Source organism: Rhinolophus sinicus, linkage group LG18, assembly GCF_036562045.2.
Source record: "Rhinolophus sinicus isolate RSC01 linkage group LG18, ASM3656204v1, whole genome shotgun sequence".
Lineage (NCBI taxonomy): Eukaryota > Metazoa > Chordata > Mammalia > Chiroptera > Rhinolophidae > Rhinolophus > Rhinolophus sinicus.
In genome coordinates, this window is record NC_133767.1 from 17,334,286 (window position 1) to 17,360,155 (window position 25,870).

Here is a 25,870-nt window from a genome sequence, read left to right on the forward strand (position 1 = left end):
TTACATGCTTAGCTGTCACGCAGTGGTAACAGTTCTGTGCCTACGCTTAACTGTGGTGCCTGTTTGGTCAGGGACAGGCCCACTCCGGGGCCACATTGGTCCAATGACCACACTTCACACAGGTTTAGACAAACTCCCCCTTTTCCCTGCTCGTGCCCACCACCCACTCACCAGTGAGATGCAGCCCTCACCACTGCCTCCTCCATTACGCTCTCTCTGATATGTGCCCAGTCACTTCCACCTGCTCAATATATCCACCACCTTCTTTATACCCGTCCTAACTCATCACGTCACTACAATCGTCTGTTAAGTGTGAAAGAGCAGCAAGCTCTTTGGAGGCAGAGGGACGCACACGTCACCCCTGCATCCTGAGCCTGTGCCTGTCAGGTGGCGGAAGCTGAACAATATAACGAGAAAACGAATGTGCCCAACCCCCTCCGTGGTGACGTGCAGGCAAGAGGAGCCGCAACGACCAACTAAATAGACCTTTAATGCGTAGGGCGCGGTTTAGGACTTAACGGCTGAAGGTCTAGGCCACAGGGACGGAGCCTTGCCATCAGTAGGCCGTCTGGGACTGCTGCTGACGGTACCCACCCCGGCGCATGTAGCCCTCGTTCTTCCGGTAGCCATCCTTCTGGTCTGTAGGCGAGAGGAGGGGAGGGGGTGAGGGAATGCCCGGGGGAGGGCCGGTGGGAGGGGGCCAGGGCCCCGGCAAGGACAGGGGATGGCGGCCCTCACCTCGGAAGTAGCCACCGTAGGTTCCCTGCTTGTGGTCGAACACGCGCTCGTTGTTCTCTACCAGGCTGCCCAGCTTCTCCGCCAGCTGCAGAGCCAGGTTCTGCTGGGCAGTGGGCTCGGTGCGGTGCATCACCACCGTCTGCGTCGGCTGGTCCAGGGAGGCCTGGCGGAGTGACAGGGGCCGGGACACACGCAGCTCAGCGCCCTCCCCTCCCACGTCCTCGCGGCCCCACCACCCACTTCCCCCCTGGCCTCACCATCAGCTCCTCGTTGATGATCATCTTGCTGATGATGGAGTGCACAGTGGGCAGGTCCAGCTCAAACATGTCGGACAGCGTCTCCATGCTGGGAGGAACATGGCGGGCAGCAGGTCAGGGCCCTCGGCACAACGCGGGGGGCCCCCCTGCCCCTCGGGGCTCATCCTACCTGATGGAGTCATAGACGCTGCTGTAGGTGAACAGGTAGGTCCGCAGCGACTCTTCCTGGATCTTCCTGGCAGGAGGAGGAAGAGGAGACGTCTCGTTCAGGGGAGGCCCACCCAGTCTTCTCCTTCCTGCCCCCCTCGGCTCGCTGCCTGCTCACCTAACCAGCATGCTGCGGACTTTGTCGGCCTCGGGGAAAAGGTCCCACACTTTGCCGTTCATCTTCTCGTTGATGATAAAACTGTGGCAGGTCTTCCAGTCGCCCATCTTCATGGCCTTGGAAGCAGCAACCACATGTTCCCTCATGGACTCAGGGGGACCTGAGAGAGAGGGAATGAGGCAGCGCCCAGGGAACTTGGGGTTGGGGCTCCCGGCCCCAAGCACAGGCCAAGAGAGAAAAGCACCACATCAGGCCTCTCCTCTCTCTACTAAACAATCATGTGATCGTACAAGTCTCTTAATATTAGAAAAAAGTTACTTAGATTTAGACTAAATCAATCCATGGTGGGCTTCAGGGGACTGGTGAGCCCCTTGAAAATGTTAATAAATTGTGTATTTATCCTTCTGTACATTTTCCTAGAAAAAGGATCCATAGTTTTCATCGCATTCTTTCCCCCTCTTCTTCCGCCTGCCCCCCCCACTCCGGTTCAAGCCATCGTTTCTCAGTCTAGTTGTGTAGGACACAGCTCCCTGGCCCGTGCTGGTGTTAGGAGCCTTGCGCTCCCCTAGCTGAGGCATTCGGTTGCCAGTTATGGGTTGGTTGCTCACAGCAGCTCACGGCAGCTCATGCTGGCTGCTGGCCACTCACGGAGGCACATGGTAGCCCGCAGCAGCTCACGGCAGCCCAGCTCCAGGGAGAGCCGTTGTTCACAATCTTAGCTGTAGAAGGCGCAGCTCACTGGCCCATGTGGGAATCGAACCAGCGACTGCGGCATTAGGAGCAGGCGCTCCAGCCACCTGAGCCACCAGGCCGGCCCTCATTGGATTCTTATAAGGCTCTTAGACCTAAAAAAAAAACCTGACACCTCAACTGGAACAGTATTTACCCAACTCCCTTCCTTTTTATATCACCTTCATGGTTTTTGCCTTATCTATGTATCACACTGTTACCAGCTTATTTTTCTTTAGAGGGGCTCACTCCTTTTCCTTAGAAGATTTAGCCTCACTTTAAATTACCGCTGTGAAATCACAGGTTTGAGGTGCTGGTTCTGGACTCAGGCCCCCAAACACCGTCCTGAGAGACAAGCCAGGAAGACAGACATGGCCAGTAAGAGTAGCGGGAACTCAGGGCAGACAACAGAGTATGAGAGTCCCAAGGCTGGAGATGAATGGCAGGTGTGGGGACACGGGAACACAGCCGAACCCAGGACAGGGCCGAGCCCCACTGTGGACACGGTCAGGCTCACAAAGAAACGTATGAACAGGGCTAAGCTTCCATTCTATCACTTTTGAAAGAGGCACAGTTTGGGGCGCAAAGAATATTTCTCTACAAACCAAATAGCAGTGCAGAACTGAAACAAACTGGCTTTTGGCCCCTGCAGGTAGTAACAGACGGCGGGACTATGGTGACCCACAGATTTTCACTGGAAATTATCCAATGAAACCAAAGTATCACTATATAAGCCAAATAAAATTTGCCTAAGGAGCACCTGCATTTAACACGACCTCCCCCCACCCACACACACACCAGGAGAGGACAGATCTGTGAGGGGACGTGGCTGTGGCTAGGGAGTCTGGCTCACTTGCCAAGTCCTTCCATGCACCACCCCACAGGAAGGGTGCAATTCAAATTCCTTTCCCGGTGAAATCACAGTTCACTCAACCCGTGGCTCGATCGATCAGATAGTTCAGAAGCGAACAAGGAGCCAAAGGTAGACTCTTGAGGGCCAAGGGTCTAGCTGGTTGGCTAGAAAATAATGTGCACGAAGGGAAATAGGAAAAGAGGTTAGAGAGGCACAAATTAGCTGTGTTAAAAGTTGGGTAAGTCAGTCAACTTCTGTGCCTCAGTTTCTTAATCAAGAAAAAGGGGTAATAACAGTACCTACACCACAGGGCTATCACTAATGAAGAGCAAACGAATTGTTATTTATAAAACGCTTAAAGCAGTGCCAGACAGGAAGAGAGTACTATGGAAACTTACATTAAATAAGAAGTACTGTTGGCAGTGGGTGATGAGAGTTTAACTGAGAGGCTAAGGAGAATGAACTTTATCCTGCAGGCAATAAAGGACTCGTAAGGTGCGGGGGTGTGTAACACCGTAAATGTGGTAGGAAGATAATGCTGACAGAGAGACTGAAGGGAGAGCAACAGGAAGCAGCAGGGAGTTTGATCTGCAGGCCAGGACTACGCAGCCTAAGATAAGAGACCCCAGAGATGCTGAGTAAGGAGGACGCCTCCAGGAGACGTCATCACATCAAACAGAATCACCCTGCGGGAAGCCATTCCCTTCCGCTCCCCCTTAATCCTTGGTGAAAAGTAAGCAGGGAACAAGTGATTCACGCCCGGCCCCCCAGCGCCCTCACTCACCCAGCAGGGGCTGGCGCTCGCCCACCCGCAGCTGGTGGTGGAACTGCTTGCTGATCATGCGCCGGCGGGCGTCGCTCTCGTGAGCCGCCATGTACGGGATCTCCAGGAGCATGGCCGACACCAGGTACACGCACTCGAGCAGCTCCAGGTTGATGTGCAGGTGGAAGGGCACCTGGCGGCGCCGCTCCACCTTCTCCTGCTCCTGGTTGCGCTCCTGCAGGCTGCGCAGCAGCAGACCCTGGCCCAGCAGCTCCTTGGCGCGGCCGCTCGACTGGATGTCCAGCAGGGCGTTGTGGGCATCCTTGGTCAGGCCCTGCCGGAAGGCGCAGATGCCCAGCTGCACCATGGTGCGGTTGTACAGGATCTGGGGGCAGAGAGGGCAAGGCGCTCAGGGGCATGGCCACACAGCACGTCCTCCATTCATCCAAGCACACACACGACAAACGATACACTGAGGTGCCGACGCAACAGACAGACAAGTCCTGCCCACCCATGGGGTGGCGTGGGGGGGCCAAAGTGACCGGAATATGCAGGTGGCGCTAAGGAGAAAGTAACGCAGGAGAGGGAAGTAAGGCGGCTGTGTGGTGGGTGCTCACGATTCAGATTTTATACAGGACGACGAGGGAAGGCCTCATTTTGAAGGCAATGTTTAAATAAAGAACCAATAAAAAAGGAAGGAGCAAGTCATGCAGATTCGCTGGGAGAAGAGCACGGTGCAGAAAAGAAAAGCAGCCACGCCCAGGCCCAGTGCGCGAGGAACCAGGAGTGTGACAGGCGGAGCTGGGACAGGTGTGAGCACAGACCAGAGGACGGCACGCACTCCTCGTACGCCACGCGCAGGCTCTGAGCACATAAGCGACACAACCTGACTTAACGTAACACGGTTACTCCAGCCACTGTATTAGGAACAGCCTGAAAGGACACAAGGGCAGAAGCAGAGACGAGGACGATGCTGGCTTAAGACCAGAGGGGAGCAGAGAAGTGGTAAGTGGTCAGACGTAGATTCTGAACAGGAACGGCTGGGAACGCAGACGCAGTACGTGAGACAAAACCAGAACCAAGGATGAGTTCCGGGCTTCCGGCTGAGGCAGCTGGAAAGATGGACCTGCCACTAGTTAAGACGGAGGACTGCAAGCAGCACAGGTTTTCTCTCTTTTTTGGTGGGGGGAAGACTAAGTATTGACGACAACGAAAACATAGATGTCAGTATCAGTCATGAATGTAATGCAAAGATCCTTAAAAAATATTAGCAAACAAAATCTAGCAACACAAGAAAATGACACTATGTCATGATCAAGTAGGATCCCCCTTAGGAATGAAAGACTGATATAAAATCTAAAGTAATGCTCATTCACCTTATGAACAGAACAAAGGAAAAATAACTATAATTTCAATAAATGCAGAAAAAAGCTTTTGATAAAATTCAGCATCTATTTCTGACAAAAATTCTCAGCCAGGGCCGGCCCGGTGGCTCAGGCGGTTAGAGCTCCGTGCTCCTAACTCCGAAGGCTGCCGGTTTGATTCCCACATGGGCCAGTGGGCTCTCAACCACAAAGGTTGCCAGTTCAATTCCTTGAGTCCCGCAAGGGATGGTGGGCTCTGCCCCCTGCAACTAAGATTGAACACGGCACCTTGAGCTGAGCTGCCTCCCGGATGGCTCAGTTGTTGGTTGGAGCGCGGGCTCTCGACCACAAGGTTGCCAGTTCAATTCCTTGACTCCCGCAAGGGATGGTGGGCTGTGCCCCCTGCAACTAGCAAAGGCAACTGGACCTGGAGCTGAGCTGCGCCCTCCACAACTAAAACTGAAAGAACAACAACTTGAAGCTGAACAGAACCCTCCACAACTAAGATTGAAAGGACAACAACTTGACTTGGAGAAAAGTCCTGGAAGTGCACACTGTTCCCCAATAAAGTCCTGTTCCCCTTCCCCAATAAAATCTTAAAAAAAAAAAAAATTCTCAGCCAGCTAGGATCTGAAGTGACCCGCGATCAACTAGGATCAATCTAAGACGGGGTATCTACAAAAACTCTACAACTAACATTAGATTTAATCGTGAGATGCTGACTGCTTCCCTACTAAGAATGGGAATGAGACAAGCTGTCTGCTCTCATCATGATTTCTATCCAGCACTGCACTGGAGATCTGAGTCATTCACTGTGGCAAGAAAGAAGAGAAAAGAAGTCAAGTCATAAAGATTGGTAGATGAAAGGACAACAACTTGACCTGGAAAAAGTCCTGGAAGTACACACTGTTCCCCAATAAAGTTCTGCTCACCTTCCTCAATAAAACAAATAAAAAAAGAAAAAAATGAAGATTGGTAGAGTAAAAAAAAAGAAAAAAAGATTGGTAGAGTAATAAAATTGTCTCTATATGCAGATGACATAATTATTTCAGTAGAAAATCTTCAGGACTCTATAAAATAACTACAGTCATGTGTCACCTAACATTTTGGTCAATGACAGGAAGCACACAGGACAGTGGTACACCATAGAGGCCACGTGTGAAGCAGGCTGGACCACCTACATTTGTGTAAGCACACTCTGAGGTTCACACAACCACAAATTCACCCAACAACGCATTTCTCAGAACCTATTCCCATGGTCAAGCGGTACGTGAGTGCAAAATGGTAGGGCACAGGATACAAAAATTACTTGTATTTTTAGATACTGGTAGCTAACAACTGGAAAATAAAATCACATAATATTCAAGAATAACTTTTTAAAAGATGTATAAGACCTCCAACACTGCAGAGAGAAACTGAAGAAATTAAATGAAAAGAGAACATGTAAGACTGAAAGATTCAATGTTAAGATGTCAATTCTTCCAAAATTGACCTACAAGTTAATATAATTCCAGCAGGTGTTTTGTAGGAATTGACTGGTTGACTCTAAAGTTTATGTGGAAATGCAAAGGTCACAGAATATCCAATGCATTCTTTTTTAAAAAAAAAGACCCACTCCCTGACTTTGAGACTTACTACAGGCACAGTAATAGACTGACATAGGCTAGACAAAAACATGAATGAATGGAACAGAACACAGCACCCAGAAATACACTCACACCTACAGGGCCATATGGTTCCCACAAAGGCACTAAACAATATAACAGGGAAAGAATGCTTTTGACCCTGACTTCGTACCATATGCAAAAATCACAGATCTCAATGTGAAAGCTAAAACCGTAAGAACTTTCAAAAAACACAGAAAAAATATCTTCATGAAGTGCAAGTAGGGAAAGGTTTCTTTAGCTAGGACCCAGGAAATAATAACCATAAATTAAAACAGAACCTGACAAGTCGGTCCGGTGGCTCACGTGGTTGGAGCGCCGTGCTCCTAACGCCAAGCAAGGTAGCTGGTTCGATTCCCAGTGAGCTGCGCCCTCTACAGCTAATATTGTGAACAACAGCTCTCCCTGGAGCTGGGCTGCTGTGAGCAGCCCAAGGTTGATATGAGCTGCCACGGGCTGCTGTGTGCTGCCGCCGCAAGTGGCTGTGGGCTACCATGTGCTGCCACGAGCGGCCAGTGGCCAGCATGAGTGGCCGGCAGCCGGCGAGAGCTGCCGTGAGCTGCTGACACAACTGGCGACCGACTTCCTCAGCCGGGGGGAGCACAAGGCTCATAATACCAGCAGGGGCCAGGGAGCTGTGTCCTACACAACTAGACTGAGAAACAACGGCTTGAACCAGAGTGTGTGTGTGGGGAGGAGGCAGAAGAAGGGGGGGAAAAGAAAAAACCTGAGAAATCAGACTACACCAAAAGGAATGGTTAAGAAAATGACTAGGCAAAGCACAGATTGGGAGAAAACATTTAGAAAACTTCTTTCTGACAAGGTGGCATCCCGGATATAAAGAATTGCTACAACTCAATAATGAGATGAATACTTCAACCTTTAGGAAAAAACGGGTACAAGTTGACCAGACATTTCATGCAAGAAGATACGTGAAGGACAAATAAACAAAAAAGTAATCAATTTCAACAGTTATCTGGGAAACACAAGCTCACAGCACGAGCTCCCACTATGCAACCACCAATATGGCTGAAACTCAGAGGGCCTACAACACCAAACGTTATTGGTAGGAGTATGAAGTGGCATAAAACCACTTCTGAGTTTCTTAAACAACTGCCCGTCACCTACCCTGCGACAGCAGCAGTCCCCTCTGAAGTGTTCCCCTAAGAGGTGAATCCACACACTGACTTATACACAAACATCCACAGCAGCTTCATTTATACGAGCTGCAAACTGGAAACAGACCAGCTGTCTATCAAGAGGAAACAGATTCACCCAATGGAGTGAAAAAGACCAAATGAGACTGCTACTTAAAAACCGCCACCAGACAGTTCACCGTATGTTCTACACATACGTATTTAATTACTTTAACACATACACTTAAAGACACAGCTTTAATAGTCCTTCTATATGGAAATGTCCTCACAACACAGCCACAAACAAAATGAGTCGTTCCGCTGTTACACCCAACACATCACACGACACTTGGGTCCCTGTCTTTCCAATTAGCTTGACAACTCCGTAAAGGCTTTTTTCATCTTCTGAAACAAGACAATCTCCTAACATGCTGAAGCAGACACAGTAGGTAGAGTAAATGTTAGCTGAACCCAAATCTCTGTCCTGAGGGCTCCAAGCTGATGGAACAGTCTGGGATACACTGACATGCAGGAGGATGAAAGCGCGCCGGCACTGGAGGGCCAGAGCACAGGGCCCGGCCTGCTCCTCCCTTTGCCACTAGGGCCCGGGCGCCCGTCCTCGCCCCACCTGGACTGGAGGGTCCGCGTGCTGGATGTTGTCCTGCAGGTGGCTCATGAGCATGAGGTCACGGGCCTGGTACCAGCGGGAGTGCAGGGCATGGTGGTAGATGTGGCAGAGGATGGCACAGGTGCGGATGCGGTCCGTGCGGTCCTTGGCGTAGATGTACTTGCACAGTCTCTCCATCAGCAGGGCCGAGTCCTCCCCTTCGTTCTCTGCCTGATCTTGGTCAGACTGGGGGTGGGGCAGGGGTGACATCGGAGGAGGTGAGACAGGACAGGGGCCCTAAGAGGCTCCGGCTTTAGTGGCCAAAGGCGTGACCCCACCCAGCCTCACCCGAGTCCCCCTGGGCTCCAGCTGAGAATGGCAGCTTTGCCATCACATCCTGACGCGTCCCCCTCCCCCGACAGTGACACCGTCCGCACTCACCTTGGAGGCGCCCTCGGGGAGGGTGAGCTGCCGCTGATGGGCCTTGTAATCAAACTTGTAGTAGGTGTGGAGGATGCGCCTCAGGTAGACGCGGCACACCTCCTCCGTGGTGCCCTTCTCCTCCAGGTAGCGCTGCACACGGTCGATGATGGCGCACACGGCCGCCTCGTCCTTCAGGTGCTCCACGTACTCTGGGGGACAGCACCCACCCTCAGCTCGGCCAGGCAGCGAGCCCTCCCAGGCACCTGTGTGTCCTCTGCACCCACCAGGAAAGTCTGCTCGCTGGGCCCTGAAACGCCGTCTAGTCCCAGAACACGCACAGCTCACTGTCCCCCTGCCGGGCGTTCTCTTCTGCCAATTCCTCCCGACTAACTGCCCCCTTCCCCACTCTGACCTCCCCTCAAATGGCCCCTCAGGACGCCCTCTTCAACCCTTATCCAAAGCAGCCACCCCCCAGCCACTCGCTACCACAGGCCCCAGGTGGGATTTCGAATTCACACTTTGTATCAACTGCAATTACCCCGTTCACTTATGTGTTGAACCGCCTGTCCCCAGCACCGAGGGTAACTCCAGCAGCAAGAAGGCCTCCAGTGCCATGTTCCCCGTTACACCCGACTCGGCGGGCACATGCGGGCATTCACAGTTTACCCAGGAAATGTCCTGTATTTTCTCCACCCCGATGCCTCCAATCCCAGCTAAACAAGCCATGTGAACAGAGGCCACACCCCAATGATTCCCAAAGGGTCCTCCTCACACCACCTACGTCGGAACATGCTAAAAAGCAATTGGGGGGCCCCACCCAGACCTACTGAATCAGAAGCTATGGGAGGGGGGCCCCGTATCTTAGGTCCCCAGAGTGAACGCTGGGCTGAGCAAGGGCTGGCTCTCCAAACACTCTCGGTTAGCATAACCCTTAGCTTTCCTCCTGGCACGCTTCCTCTCACCGACGCCCACACTCGCTCAAGCTCACCTTGGGAGTGAGGGTCAGTGTTTTGCATTATTTTGGTAAATTCTTCATCCATTCGTTCCACCAGAGTCAGGATGCAGCCACGGACGCGCAGCGGCTGCAAAGGTAAAGGCGGAATCAATAAACCAACCCAGCCCTCAGCCCCCAACTTCACTGCTTCTAACTCCAGCGAGCCTTCGAAGCAGACAATGCACACCTCTCCAGTCAGCCCGCTAATTCCTCGCTTTACCTGGTCAGCATTACTGAGGTTCTCACTCTCTTCCAGAATGTTCTCGCCAATAAAGATGTTGGGGTTTGCGAACAGGATGTCCATCAGCTCGTTGATGCAGCCCAGGCACTTCTGCCACATTTCAGGCTGTCGAGACACCGACGGCAGGCAGAGGGTTGCGGGTGGATAAGCCAACGCCCCCCAAGAGCCCCTCACCAGGGACCCCTGGGGACTTCAGCTCCCACAACTGCTTCCACAGCCCCCGAGTTAAGCACACGAGGAACTCGCCCCTGCCCCACCAGCTCAGCCCTGGGGTGCTCCTCCGAGCTGCGCTCACCTTCATGTATGTGGCCAGGTTGGGGTTGTAGTCATAGAGAGAGGCGATGATATTGAACTTGATCTTGACAGTGACACCCTCCCCAAGGTTGTTTTCAGAAGCAATCTGAACCAGCAGCTGCAATAGCTCAATCTGGGCTGCCCTGGAGGGGTACAGAACGGGGCGAGGCCTCAGCGACAAGTCAAAAAGCTGCCTCCTGGCACACAGCATAGCCCCTCCAGACAAGTAAGGCAGCCTGGTTCCCAGGACCCCGTCTTCCCCGCTCCCATCCTACACAGAAACAGCACTAATGCTAACAATCTACCATCCCCTCCGTCACAGAATAACTCAACAAGGTGAGCCCTATTCCCACTGTACAGATGAGAAAACAGTCCTACAAAGTTAAATGACTGAGTCAAGGTCCAAGGGAGAGTAAACAGCAGAAAACGGACCAGTCTGTTCTAAGTATACCGTTCCTTCTGCTGTAGCCACACACAGGTCTTCCCCAAACAGCACTGTCCGCCCAACAACCACCGCCCTGCGTCTTAGGGAAGAGCTTTCACCCTGTGAGCCCACAGCCAGGCCCACGAAGCTCACCGATCTGTTCCCTTCTTGCCTCGTGCCTGCAGGATCTCATTCAGCTTCTTGATCACAACAGCGTGGGTGATCTCAGTGCCCTTGGCGAACATTTTCGGTTTCTCCTAGGCGACACACACCCTGTCATGGGCACACCGGCAGGAACCCATCGCGGCCTGACCTTTCCTCCCACCCCGACCAGACAGCAGCTGTCGCTCCCGCCAGCCTCACCTTCACGAGGGGGGCCCCCCCCCGGACCCGCTCCCACTCCCCGCCTTCGTTGTCTTCCTCCTCTTCATCCAGGCGCTTGGATTTCCTGTCGTGCTTCTTCTTGGCTTTGTCCTCCCGTTTCTTCTCAGCGGCCTTCTTCTCCTCCTCTGTGGCGGGGGCCCTGCCGGGAGACACGGGAGAGGATGAAAGAGCAGCCCACTCTCCACCTGAGGGGTCTTCCTCCCCTGAACAACGTCTCCTCCATTGCGTCCTGTGTCCAAGTTACTTTCTACAAGAATAACCTCACGTTAACCATCACCGAAGCACAGACACGTAAGCACCTGAATTTGCCAGACCACTTACCAAGGTCTGCCCCCACGTGACACCTACTAAGAAACTCGTCCGGAGGGAACCCCATGGCCTGGTCTAGTAAGGCAGAAATGCTAACCAGGCCACTGTAGACAAAGAAGCAGCCATGTCGCTCCACAGCGAACCTCTAAGGTTTCCAGAGAATCCGTAAGAAACAGTTGTTCTCTGATACTAGTAGCTGCTCTGTTCAGACGGACCTGGGAACAGCAATTGTTTTTTTTTTTGGCACTTTATCTTTTTACTGATTTTAAGCTGATTAGTTGGCAGCTGCTAAAAAGGCTTCCTGAGTTCTGAGTGGTTCTAGCACATTACTGAACGTGAGGGGATTGTGGGAACTTTGAATTCATAGCTGGCTGGTCAGAAGTACAGATGTTGAACCTGGGACTTGTAACTGGGGTCTGAGGAGGGGACAGTCTGGGGGATGGAGCCCTTCACCTGTGGGGTCTGCACTAACTCTGGGCAGTTAGGGTCAGAACAGAAATGAATTGTTGAACTCCTAGGTGGTGTCCACAGCTGGAGAACTGGTTAGTGTGAGAAAAATTCACACACATACAGTATCAGACGTGTTCGGAGTAAAAAGACATCGGATCCGCAATGCTTCCCCGACTTGGGCACAGTGTTCTCTGGAGCGCACAGTGAAAAAAAACTTCTCAACAAGAAAACACTAAGGAATTCAGTACCACCAAACCACTATTACAAAAAACGTTAAAGGACTTCTCTAAGAAAAAAAGACAAAAGAATATGAGTAATAAAATAGCAACAACTACATTCCTATCAATGATTCACTATAAATGGATTCAGTGCTCCAATCAAAAGACACAAGTGGCTGAATGGACAAGAAAACAAGGCCCACACATATGCTGCCTACGTGAGCCCACTTCAGATAGGAATATACAGACTAAAAGTAAAGGTGATTTCATGCAAACGGAAACCAAAAAAGAAAAAAGCTGAGGCAGCAATACTCTTAGCAGACAACACAGACTTTAAAACAAAGACTATTGCAAGACACAATGACCCAGTAATCTGAAAAACTCAAAGCACTATTTCAGAAAGCCATGTGTGTCCCTATGTTCACTGCAATATTATTACAATAGCCAAGACACGGAAGCAGGGTTAAGTGTCCATCGATAGATGAATGGATGAAGAGGTGGTAGGCACATACAATGGAGTATTACTCAGCCACAAAAGTGAATGATATCTTGTCACCTGCAACAACTTGGATGGGCCTAGAGGAGATTATGCTGGGTGAAACAGGTCAGAGAAAGACAAATACCACATGATCTCACTTACATGTGGAATCTAGAAAACAAAATAAATGAACAAAAACAGAAACAAACTCATAGATACAGAGAATATTTTGATGATCGCCAGACAGGAGGGTTGGGTGAAAAAGGGGAAAGGATTAAAATGTGCAAACTTCCAGTTAAAGAAACAGTCACAGGGATGTAAAGCACAGCACAGAGAGTATAGTGAATAACGCTGTGATAACTACGTATGATGTCAGATGGGTACCACTAGATTTATCAGGGTGATCACTTCGTAAGTTATGTAAATGTCTAATCACATTATATATCTGAAACTAACATAACATGTCAACTGTAACTGAAAAAAAGAAAAAGAAAAAAAGCTCCTCGACAAAATGCCTGTCTAGACCCCTGCAGCGTTAGGTACCGCCCCCTGCAGCAGCGTAACCCTAATGGTGGAAAACAGGAAAGCAGCCCCACGAGCAGCAGTGGTTCTGCCTGTTAAAAGAGCGGTGTTTCTCAGAGCTGTACATTTGACCCCCGTGCAGCACACAGGGACAGGTACTGCCCTGGCTTCAGGGGAGGAAACGGAGACAAGAAAGCTAGGTCACTTACCCAAAGTTGTAGAGCTACTAAAAGACTGCGGGGCGGGGACCAGAACCAAACCACAACCCTTCCGCTTCTGCAACTATCCCAGTACATCAGGAAGGCTTGCCACTGTCTATATACTAAGACGTTGCCAGGAGAGTGACAGCTACCACTGAGAGCTCACCACGTGCCCGTCCCTACATCGTTCCCTGGACCTTGCAGCTATCTGGAAGGCAGGGTTGAGTATCACCCCATTTTACAGATGAGAAAATTAAAGATTGGAAAGGTTAAGCAGCTTGCCCACTATCACACAGTTGATCGGCACCAAAGTGAGATTCACACCCAGTCCGCATGCAGTGAATAAAGTCATGGTTAAACAGCTGGACTCGGGAGCCTTCAAATCCCATCCTTAAGACCCATCAGCTTGGGGACCTTAGCCAACTAACGTACTTGACTCTGAGATCCCTCTGTGAAAAGGGAGCAGTGGGCATTTCCAACCTGAAAGGACTCCATGGAAGCCACCACTTTCAGAATGACAGGCACCGCACCACTCGCAACGTAGCCGGAGGCACCACTGCGTGTCTTACTTTTTAAGGAATCTTGAGGCCAGTACAGTCTGTTTCCCTTCTTCTTCCTCCGAGTCGGAATTCGAAGAAGTCGAACTTGTGTCCCATTCCTCATCATCCTCTGAATCTTCGGAGTCCTCGTCTTCATCCTCAGAGGACAAAGAGGATCAGTGGGAAGATGGGAAACGGACTGGCCTCTCTGCTCCCCTAACACGTCCCAGGGATTTACAGGAGCGGTTATCCACGGAATCAGGACAGTAACGAGTGGGACTGGGCCACCAAGACCCAGAGAGAAGTAGTGACTTGCCCAGGGGACAAATGGCTCCGCACTGGCAGAGCTGGGCCCAGAATTCTTCAGATTCTAGTATGCTCAGTGCTCTTATCCAGGAGGAAGCCTATTCTGACCCCCTGCACTGAACCCAACCCCCCCTAGGGTTCTGTGAGCCTCCTCTTCTCCCCAGGGACCCAAGAATGGTCCCTGGGAGGCAACTCAACCCTTCACCGGGACCACCTCTTACTTCCATCTTTTTGAGGAACTTGCGACTCTCTCCAGAAGGAGCTTCTGATTTCTTCTTCAGGAAAGCGGCAGCACTGACTCCATCCTCATCCTCATCCTCATCGGAAGAGCCTGGTGAGAAAGGTGAGAGACAAGAGCTGGGAGGGTGAAGGGCAAGGCTGCAGGACAACCAAGGAAGCAGGGCGAGGGATGCCCTAACTTTGGGCCCCCTCCCCATCTGCAGCGAGGGTCTCCTCCCTCACCTTCGGAATCCTCCTCATTCTTCTCAGCATCTTCATCTGCAGACAGCTCAGGGTTCTTGAAAAAGGGAAATGAGGACGTAATGAAGGAGGCCTGCCAGCCACCTCCCCCTCCTAAACCCCCACCCCAGAGTTGTGTCATGATGCCTCCTCCAGTCACACCTCCCATGTGCAAAGGCTTTTTTGTCTCAGTCACGGCATCACTGTCCCCACGGTTGAAAAAGTCTGCCGTTAGCATCCCCACCTGCTTGTAATTGGTAATATGGGACTCAAAATCCCGGTTGTACTTTCGGATCTTCTGGCGCAGCGTGCTCAAGGCCTTGGCGTTGTTCTTATTCATCTTCTTCTTCCCCTCCTTGTCTTCCCAGAGCTAAAGGGCAGAGGGGGAGGAAGGGAGCACAGAGACCTGAGACTAAGTAGAATTTCCTGAACTTCAGGCCTCACCACCACTTCCGAGTCTTGCTCTCCATATACCATCTGCTACTTCTTAATCCCACGCCTTATTTTTTAAAGAGCCTTTACGTATCACCACTAAAAAAGCACAATACCACAAATAAGAGGTAATATAAAAATAAATGTAATTAAATTCTCAGCTGAAACAATCCTCCTTGCACCATTCCTATTTCCTGTGTTCTGGGAAACGATGCATGGAAGGCAAGCGACCCAGAGGAAACGTGGTCCCTGGCGGTGGGCTGGAAGCAGGCCCTGGGTCCCCAATCCCTTCTGGACCCCACACCACCCACAGGCCTCACACCTCATTAAGATAGTCCTCCAGGTCGGCCAGGATGCGGACATAGAAGCGCGGGACGCCCTCCTTATCCACGATGCTCTTAGCCTTCCCATATGCTTTTCCCAGGAGCTCAAACTCTTCCAGGCACTTGGTGACATCCCGAATCTTCATGGCGTTACGGATGGTCCGGATGAGGTTGGTCAGCTCCTCAAACCTGGGTTGGGAGTCCAACAGCACATTGGACCAACCAGATACCACCATCGCCCACCAGGAAACCTGCCACCGCTCCACAGACGCCCCGTCACCCAGGCGACCCACGGCCTCACCTCTTGTCCTTGGCACTTCGAACCACTCTCTTGGTGTCTTCTTCATCCTCACTCAGCAACAGTGGCCTGTGTACAAGGAACGGGGCCCATTAACCTCCATTTCTAGTTCCCCTCTTTCCAAGGGCTCTGCTTGTCTTCTCAGAGGGGCACAGGTAGACCTGAGAAACTCAAGCTGCTCATACCACTATCCTGTTTGGTTCTTCCTCTTCAGCCTCATCATATAAACTCCATCTTCTAAGCTGACTTCAAGTATAAACAAATGACTATGCTTATGTACTGTGCCAGAAAACTAACTGTGTGAAGACAGTCACTAAGAAGTACTGAAAAAAGGTGAAAAAAGGGGTATTTTGGCCAGGCTTCAAGAGGGTGGTGCCTGAATTACTGTGTTTCCCCGAAAATAAGACCTAGCCGGACCATCAGCTCTAATGTGTCTTTTGGAGCAAAAATTAATATAAGACCCGGTCTTTTTTTAACATAAGATCGGGTCTTATATTATTAATATAAAACAGGGACCGGGTCTTATATTAATTTTTGCTCCAAAAGACTCATTAGAGCTGATGGTCCGGCTGGGTCTTATTTTCGGAGAAACACGATGAGTCCTAGAAAGCAAGGTTCCCTGGAGAGTGAGAGGCCAAGAACAAGGAAAGTCTGTACACCTCCCTGACCAGTCTTTTTCTTCCACACTGAGAATCCAGACCACAGACAGCATTCAGCTCATAATCTCTCTCTTCTTTCTCTCCATCTTATTAATTTTTCCAATTATTTTCTGTTACAGCAAGTGATGTTGGTTTTCCACTTGTGGCAGTGACATGAAATCATATTCACATGAGCATACATGTATGCGTGTGCATCTATATGTATATTTAAACAGACAAGCATGTAGTAAAAATAACGAAGGTGCCAGGTGCATGACATAAGTTTGAAAAACAACATCTCACTGTTTCAAAGGGTGAAAAGAATTTTAATTCGCAGAGAAGGGTGTTTCCGTGGAGATAAACATCAGGAGTAAAAAAAAAAAAACCAGATGTTTAAGAAGCACCAGCCCGTAGCGCCAGGCGGCTGGGCTTTAGGGTCACATCAAGCCAGCATCTTGTGAGCGGGATGTTTTGGTGCTTAGTATAATGGTGACTTTCGGAGTCCGATGCCGAGCGGAAGGGGGGTGGGGGTGGGGTACAAAGCCTGTGGACACGGAGGCCAGTTGGGAAGCTGATGCAACAGACCCTGCCAAGGGGAAATCGCTCCTCTGGGAGTGGACTCCTGCCATTCACGGCACCCTCAGCGGGAAGTCGCCCCTCCGACGCTGCTCCATCCAGTCCCTTCAAATCTCAGCGTTCTCGGACCCCCGCCCCCATCCACCTCCCTCACACTCGGCCTCCCCAGCCGGCCGACTCCCGCCCTCCGCGAGCGGCCCCCACGGCGCAGGCCCTCCGCTCACTGTTTGCCGTAGTTGCCCCCGACAGGTTTGGTAACTAGTTCCTCCCCGGACAGGGACGACTCGGACTCGCTGTCGGAACCGGTGGTGAAAAACCGCGACATGGCGACGGCGCTGAGGGGCTGCGGTGGGCGCGGCCGGACCTGCGGGAAAGCCAGAGTCCAGCGCCCCGAGAAGGGGCGCGAACCGCACCTCCCAACCTCCGCCCATCACCGTCCCCGCACGTACCGCCACCCGGGTCCCCCTCCTCGAAACACGCGGCCCAAGAAGTACCTGCCAGCCGAGCTTGCGACGCACACCGCGGAACGACGGAAACGCGGAAAGAGAAGGCGGGACCTTGGCGTCATTTCCGGGGGCGCTGACGAACTAGACGGTGCGACTACAACTCCCAGTGGCCTTCGCGGCACGCAAGGGGCGGGGACACGCCTGATGGAAGCTTACGGGGAAGGGCAGCGCCGCAAGATTCCCAGATCCCACGGCGCATCGTCGTCGTTTTTTATTTCTCACAGACGCCCAGCCTCACCTATCATTTGCGGAATCAGAATCTCGGGGCCGAGAGTTTGCTTTTTTAAAGCGCGCACGTGATGCTGATGAGCTGCTACGTTTTGAAACTAGGCTTAGAGCGAACTTAGCATCAGTCAGACTTTGGGTTCAAATCCCAGCTCCCTAACTGTACGTGTGAATTTAGGCAAATGTCCTAACCTCTCTGAGTGCTTCCGTCTCCCCAAGCTGTAAAATGACAATAGCACCGACTTCAAAGGGTGTTATGAGAATTAAATGACTTAGTATATGTGAAGCATTTAGGACAGCGCCTTGTACAAAATAAGTCTGTATACATAATTAGTATGCACTCATTATTCCACAAATAACTTGTGTACTGAGCATTTATTATGAACCAGCAGCAGTGTCTAGGCACTGGATGCAGCAGTGAACAAAAGAGGAAAGATCCATAAATTGACAAGGAATTCACAGAGTGGAGTGGCGTAATGAGCAAGTAAACAAACAGATAATTTCAGGTAGTAATACGCGTCATGAACACGTTAAAGCGACTGGTTAGACAGGAAGAGGATTTTGGATAGGAAAGTGAAGGCCTCTTTGAAGAGGTGGCATCTGAGCTGAGCTCCAAAGGCCAGGAAGGAGGGAGCCGTGCAGAAAGTCATCTAGCTAAGAACATTCCCAAATCCTAGGGAAGGGGAGCCGTGAGTGCGAAACAGGGCCTCGTGCAGAAATGAGCAGGGCCCGGTTCTAGGAATAAAGAGGCCAGTGTGCTATCAACACAGTGAGCAAGGCGTTAACAGTACAGACGCTGACAATTGTACATCGCCCCGCAGGTCCTTGTAGCCCTGTGACTTTGAATCCACGTGAATTGAAGAAACCATCCGCAGGGGTTTTAGCAACGCAGGAACTGGTTTACATGTGTAAAGGGGGTTTCATTTATTCAGCATTTGCTGCGTGTCTGGGCCTGTGTTTTAGCCTTGGAGGCACAATGTGCCCCTAAAGGAAAAGTGTGAATGAGCAGATTGAGGGGAAAGAAGGCCACTTTAGGTAGAGAAAACAATATGAACGAAATCTGGGGAGAGGAAAGCTCAGGGCGTGGTCAGTGGCTGGTATTATGGGGTGAGAATGTGGCAGGACCTCTCCACACCTCCTGGCGTGACTCCCTTGTCCCCTGTCTCCCTCCCTGCTTCTCCTCTGTCTGTCTCTCTGTCTCCTTTCCTCCCTCCCTTTCTCTCCCTATAGATCCAGTTGATTCTGACCGCAACCTCTTCGCTTCCCAGAACAGAAATGGAATGCCCTGAAATTGCCAAGGGAGCCTCAGGGAAAGGGCAGTGCAGGTTGAGTAAGACAAAGAGCAACATCACTGAAGATGAAGAAATGCAAATTCACGCTAAAGTAAAGCTACTGATTTTAGAGTGGTTTCCTGTTACTCTCAAGACCCCCATCATTTGCAAAGGAAAAATCATATCAAATTCTTCATTTTGGGGTTTTTTTTTACTAATCCTTTACTAAAGTCATTATGAAAATTTTCAATTTAACAGAGAGGGGGCTTTTTTCGTAAACTTTTTTTTTACCGAGTGTGACATAGATTTGGACAAGTGACAGATCATAAGTACACGGCTTGATGAGTTGTCACAAAGCCAGCACACCTGTGTAACCAGCGCCCACATCAAGGAACAACATGACCAGAGCCCCCAACCAAACTCCCTTCTGGTATTCCCCCTGCAGTCACTCCCCAGCAGGTTTCTTAAATTTCATTTTTTCTCATGAAATATTTCAAACATAGAGACAAAAATAAAAGCTATTCTAATGAACATCTATGTACTCATAACCCACCTAGGATTGTCAAAAGTTAATATGATACCACGTTTGCTATGGCTCATTTTTTTTAAAAATGAAAAAATAAAAATACTCTTGGGACATCCTAGGTAAATGGAGGTCTTAATGAACAAGGTTCCCTGTAGATCCACAAATATCTGTAAAGCACCTAGCATGTGCCAGATCCTTTCACATGATAGTCTCTCTTTGTTTTAAAAATAATACATGTGCATGATTACAAAATGTAAATGATACAAAAGAATATACAGGGAAAACAATCTCCTTCCAATGCCTGAGCTCCAGTTTCTCAGCTTCTGTCCCCAGAGGGAAATGATTATCGGTTTACAGTGTAATCGTCCAAATGTCTCTATACATAGATATAGGTACATAAAACGATATAGTTATATGTGTGTATGTGTAAGGATTATATAGGTAACAACATAAACAGTAGTACCCCCTTATCCATGAGGGAATACATTTCAAGACCTCCACTAGATGCCTGAAATCAATAGTACTGAACCCTATACATACTATTTTTTTTCTTTGCATAGATACCTATGATAAAGTTTAATTTATAGATTAGGCACAGTAAGAGATTGACAACAGTAACTAATTATAAAATAAAACAACTGTGTTTCCCCGAAAATAAGACTTAGCCGGACCATCAGCTCTAATGTGTCTTTTAGGAGCAAAACTTAATATAAGATCAGGTCTTATTTTAATAGAATATAAGACCGGGTCATATAATATAACATAACATAAAATAATATAATAATGTAATACTGGGTCTTATATTAATTTTTGCTCCAAAAGATGCATTAGAGCTGATGGTCGGGCTAGGTCTTATTGTCGGGGAAACACAGAATTATAGCAATATACTGTAATAAAAGTTCTGTGACTGTCATCTCTCTCTCTCAAAATATCTTATTGTCCTGTACTCACCACTCTTGTGATGAGATGGAGCGAGGTGAATGACGCAGGCCTTGTGACACAGAATCAGGCTACTATAAGTTTACTTGAACACAAGCAGTATGACATTGTGACACATGATCTGATAGCCTAGTTGGCTACTAAGTGACTAATGGGTGGGTAGTGTATACAGCGTAGATATGTCCTGGGTGGGATAGAGCAAGACAGCGTGAGATTTCACCATGCTACTCAGAACAGGGCACAATTTAAAACTTACGAATTATTTGTTTCTAGAATTTCCCATTTAATATTTTCGGACCACAGCTGACCATGGGTAACTGAAACTGCTGATAAGGAGGGACTACTGTGTATAGATATCCAAAATCAGATACATTGGATATCTGATCTATATATCTATATATATGTATCCTTATCTATACATTATACATATACACATGTATCTATATCTTTTTACATATCTATATCTATATATGGAGACAAATCGATAGATTTATCAATATCTATATATAGATATCTATCTATATCTGTCTATATTTACACAAATCATAGCATACTTTACTTTATATGCTTTTTTTAAAAAAAAAATCTTTTATTTATTTTAAGTGCGTTTTTCCAGGACCCATCACCTCCAAGTCAAGTAGTTGTTTCAATCTAGTTGTGGAGGGCGCAGCTCACACTGTCCCATGCGGGAATCGAACCGGCAACCCTGGTGTTACGAGCATTGCACTCTAACCAACTGAGCTAACCGGCCTCCCCTCTATGCTCTTCTGCATCCTATTTCGTTATTCATGTATCTTGTAGCTCATTCTCTAATGCATTTGGATCTATCTCTTTCTTGTACCACTGGTCAAGATTATTGTACCATCATATCATGAACCACAAAACGCATTTCCTCGGACTCCTACTGAGGAATTCTTCTTTTAAATACCTGCAAGGCAGGTATCATTGTCCTGACTTTAAAGAAGAGGATGTTGACATCCTAACAAGTGACTTACCCAAAGTTACATGCTAGCCTCTGTTCCAACCCAAACATTATTTTACAGTGGCCTAAATGACTGAGTTTTGCTGTTTTCGGGCCAGATCCTAACAACTTTTGAGTTGACACCATTTGGTCTCATGAGTAGGATGGATGGGATTGAGGGCAGCAGAGTAAAGAGAACCTGAGAATGTCTTTCTTTACGAGTATAACTAGGCTCTGTGACTGGAGCCAAGCAGGACATGGGTGTTTTTAATGGGTGACATTAGTTCATGCCTAGATTTTGATGGGGTTCTTCATTGTCCCAGAGCAGGAAGCACACCCTGAAGGGCTGTCTCTGGTTCATGTGAGTGTCACATTTCCTTTAGGAGATCGCTTCTCTCTGAGTTCCTGTAATAGTGCAACCAACAAGCAAAAAAGTGCAAGTCGTTACTGGCATTGGAATAACAATTACAAACACATAAAGGTATTCGAAACTCACAACAAACTTGGGGTAGGCAGGAGAAGCAGCTATTACTAACCTCATTTTACAGATGAGAAAACCAAGACTCTGAAAGGGCAGGTAATGACTAACCTGGTGACAGAGTGAGGTCCTGAAATTGACCAGAGCGGGACACATCGTAATTGTGAGAGGCGATGGAGAACGGAGTGTGGAGAAGAGAATGGGGTGGTATTAGGACTCCTCTCTGGGACTAAATTCACTAACTCCAGCCACTGAGGCCTCAGCTTTGGCAGACCCAATACCTCATTTATGAAACAAATATCTTGAAACACTTTATAAAATTCACAGGTCTTATAACCTCTGACACACACTATTTTTATTTTATTTTGTGTGTATTTTATTTTCCCAAATGGCACTGAGCTCCTTGAAGGCAGGGATAGCATCTTCTGCTATGTCTTAGTATACCCCCTCAGTGTATTTCACACAGTATGTTTTCAATAATATGTTCTTTTATTATCATCATCATCATTATTGAAAGACAACAGACATACAGCTAAGTGCACTGTTTTGACTTCTACCATCATCTATTAGTTTTGCTTGCTCTTGAGCTTCATATAAACAGAATGATAAGGTGTGTCTTTTCTTTCAGAAGCCTGTTGAGATTCGTCCATGTTACACGTACCAGTAGTTCCTTCTTTTTTGATTGTTGAGTAGCCTTCCATTTTATAACTATGCCACGATGTATTAATTCCCGTTGATCTCAGTTGTTTCCAGTCTGGGGCTATTATGAATAAAACTTTTATCAACCTTTTTTTACAAGTCTTTTTGTGGACACAAATACTTATCCTCTTGGTGGGATAGCTGGGCCATACAGTAAGTGCTTCGTCAGCTTCAGTAAATACTGCCATGTTCTAAGTGTATTTATAAAGGAGAAAAAGGAAAATGTTTTTTATTCAAAACATGTACTTAAGTATGTAAACGCTGAGGCATGAAAAGAAGTCAGAGATTTGCGCCTACTTGTAATGACATAGTTTGGATTTATGAGAAGACAATCATAATACGAACAAATGGTGAACTTTTTTCTTCACATTTGGCATTTTGAAATAAGCATGTCTATGTATACTTGGCATTTTTATATATAGTAGTCTCATCTTATCCATGGTTTCTCTTTTTGTGATCCACCCTGGTCTGAAAATATCACATGGAAAATTCCAGAAATAAGCAATTCATACGTTTTAAATTGCGCGCCATTCGGAGTAGCATGATGAAATCTCACGCCATCCCACTCCGTTCCGTCAAGACTTGAATCCTCCATTTGTGCAGTGTATCCACTCTGTATATACTACCTGCCCGTTAGTCACTTAGTTGTTGTCCATTATCAGATCGGCTGTTGCAGTATTGCAGCTCTTGTGTTTGTGACCCTTATTTTACTTAATAATAGTCCCAAAGCACAAGAGTAGTGATGCCGGCAGTTCAGATATGCCAAAGAGAAGCCATGAAGCGCTTCCTTTAAAGGCAAAAGTGAGTACAGTACAGTAAGATATTTTGAGAGCGAGAAACCACATTCACATAACTTTTATTACAGTATATTGTTATAACTGATCTATTTTATTATTAGTTATTGTTGCTAATCTCTGACTATGCCTAATTTAGAAATTAAACTGTATCACAGGTATGTGTGTATAGGAAAAAACATAATATATATAAGGTTTAGTACAGTCCACAGTTTCAGGCAGCCGTGGGGGTCTTGGAACACATCCCCTGGGAATAAGGGGGGACTATTGTATACTTACAATCACAGTGAAGGAGGCAGCTACAATGCAGCCAAAAACAGTGGGGTTTGCTACGACTGCTGCGTTAGTGCGGGATTTTCCACATATCATGAACAGCTCTTGGTAAAGATACAAACAAATCAAATACAGTCTTCCTTCCGTGTACCTGGTAGCTGAATTCCTGGAAAATTCCAAGCTATACTTTGGGCTCATACATAAAATGAAGTTCGATTCTTGGCCCGTATTGATGGCCCACACTAGATGTCTGTGTGGACACCAAAAAGACACTCAGGCACAGGACAATTACTCTTCATATAGGACCAGATTGCACATGGCAGGATGGCTTGGCCCTCACCCCTCTAAGGGCACTCACTGCCTCCATTCACTGTGAGATTCAAAACACCCACGAACTCCCAAAATGACCATAGGGGGGCAGTACCACTCCACTGAGAACCACGCTTCAAGACCTGTTCTGTCCAATCCAGTAAACCATTGCCACAATGTGGCTTATTATATTTAACTGAACTAATTAATACCAAATAAAATTAGAAGCTCCATTTCTCAGGCATACGAGACATATTTCAAGTACTTAAAAACCTCCTGTAGGGGATGGCCGGTTAGCTCAGTTGGTTAGAGCATAGTGCTAATAACACCAAGGTTGCTGGTTCGATCCCTGCATGGGCCATTGTGAGCTGTGCCCTCCTTAAAACAAACAAACAAACAAACAAACAACAAAACACCACCATAGCAAAACTACCCACAACGAAAAGGCCTGATCCAGATGGTTTCACTGGTTAATTCTACAAATAGTTATAGAAGCATTTACACCAGTTCTTCACAAACTCTTCCAAAAAAATAGAACAGGGCACACTTCCCAACTTGTTCAATGAGGTCTGTGTTACCCTGATACCAAAACCAGCCAAAAATGACACAAGAAAACTACAGACCAATATCTCTTATGAATATAGACACAAAAATCCTCAGCAAAGTCCTAGGAAATCTAATACATAGACTAGGACCAAGTGGATTTATTAGGAGTGCAAAGTCAGTTTAACATATGAAAATAAATTAATATAGTGCACCATATCAATAGAATAAAGAACAAAAAACACATGATTATATCAATAGATGAAAAAAAAACAACTCACAACATCTGACAACATCCAAAATCCCTCCATGATGAAAACATTTAACAAACCTGGAATAGAAGGGAAGTTCCTCATTATGATAAAGGGCATCTACAAAAACCCCACAGCTAACATCATACTTAATGACGAAAGACTGAAAGCTTTTCCCCAGAAAAAAGACAAGAACGTCCACTCTCGCCGCTTCTATTCAATGTTGTACTGGAGGTTCTAGACAGGGCAATTAGGCAATAAAGTGCAATAAAAGACATCCAGACTAGAAAGGTTTGCAGAGGACACCATCTTGTAAATAGACAATCCAAAGGATTCTACAAAAAACTATTTGAACTAATAAGTTCAGCAGACAAAAAAAAAAATCAATTATATTTTTATACACCTGTAATGAACAAACCAAAAATGAAATTAAGAAAACAATTCCATTTACAAAAGCACCAAGAGGGATAAAACACTTAGGAATAGATTTCATAAATAAGGGCAAAATTGATGAAAGAAAATAAAGAAGACCTAAATAAGTAGGAAGACATCCCATATTCATGAATCAGAAGAGTTAATGTTTTTACGATAGCAACACTCTGAAAATTGACTTACAGATTCAATGCAATTCCCCAATGAACTCACAGCCGGCTTCTTTGCAGCAATTGACTCATCTTAAAATTCATAAATCAATCTTGAAAAAGAAGAACAACGTTGGAGGATTCACACTTCCCAGTTTAAAAAACTCATTACAAACCTACAGTCATCAAGACAGTGTTTTACTGGCATAAGAGTAAACATGTCAATCAATAGAATCAAGCTGAGAGTCTAGAAATAAGCCCCCACATTTACAGTCAACTGATTTTCAACAAGGTACCAGAAAGAATCAATAGGGAACAGTCTTTTCAACAAATGGTGCTAGGACAAACAGATATCCACATGCAAAAAAATGGAGCTGGACCCTGTGTTGGGGGTCCCTAAGACCACACCTGTCTCTATGATTTGCTAGGAAGCCTCACAGAATTCAGCAGAGACCTATTGATAGTTACGACTTATTACAGTGGAAGGAAGCCAAGGAAAATAAGTGAAGAGAAAAGGAAGGCACATGGGGTCAAGTCCGGGGGAAACCAGGTACAACCTTCCACGGGACC

The 25,870-nt window shown here is 47.7% G+C and overlaps 1 protein-coding gene across 3 annotated transcripts; it reads right to left on the bottom strand.

Moving 5' to 3' along the window:
* Nucleotides 1-470: 470 nt before the first annotated feature.
* On the bottom strand, nt 471-17,515 carry LOC109459858 (eukaryotic translation initiation factor 3 subunit C). Of its 3 annotated transcripts, none has more exons than XM_019754744.2 (21): nt 17,439-17,515; nt 17,169-17,308; nt 15,734-15,799; nt 15,432-15,621; nt 14,922-15,047; nt 14,681-14,735; nt 14,440-14,549; nt 13,943-14,070; nt 11,176-11,335; nt 10,966-11,069; nt 10,390-10,531; nt 10,074-10,199; nt 9,848-9,941; nt 8,878-9,068; nt 8,458-8,682; nt 3,687-4,050; nt 1,321-1,480; nt 1,165-1,230; nt 996-1,083; nt 739-901; nt 471-639 (listed from the first exon to the last, which is right to left on the bottom strand). In XM_019754744.2, the coding sequence occupies exons 2-21, from the start codon at nt 17,267-17,269 to the stop codon at nt 557-559; spliced, it is 2,742 nt and encodes a 913-aa protein (XP_019610303.1). In that variant the 5' UTR covers nt 17,270-17,308; nt 17,439-17,515; the 3' UTR covers nt 471-556. The 3 variants fall into 3 exon arrangements, with proteins under 3 accessions (XP_019610303.1, XP_019610304.1, XP_019610305.1); XM_019754745.2 differs by having other exon boundaries at nt 17,443-17,495; XM_019754746.2 differs by having other exon boundaries at nt 17,394-17,471.
* Between the last annotated feature and the right edge of the window lie 8,355 nt (nt 17,516-25,870).

Excerpts from the sequence above, each read along its gene's own strand:
- LOC109459858 (XM_019754744.2), bottom strand. The coding sequence starts at position 17,269 with ATGTCGCGGTTTTTCACCACCGGTTCCGACAGCGAGTCCGAGTCGTCC. Across the intron at positions 10,532-10,965 it reads GGCAAGAAGGGAACAGATCG|GGCAGCCCAGATTGAGCTAT; the intron begins GTGAGCTTCGTG and ends GTACCCCTCCAG. Across the intron at positions 902-995 it reads TCATCAACGAGGAGCTGATG|GCCTCCCTGGACCAGCCGAC; the intron begins GTGAGGCCAGGG and ends TCACTCCGCCAG.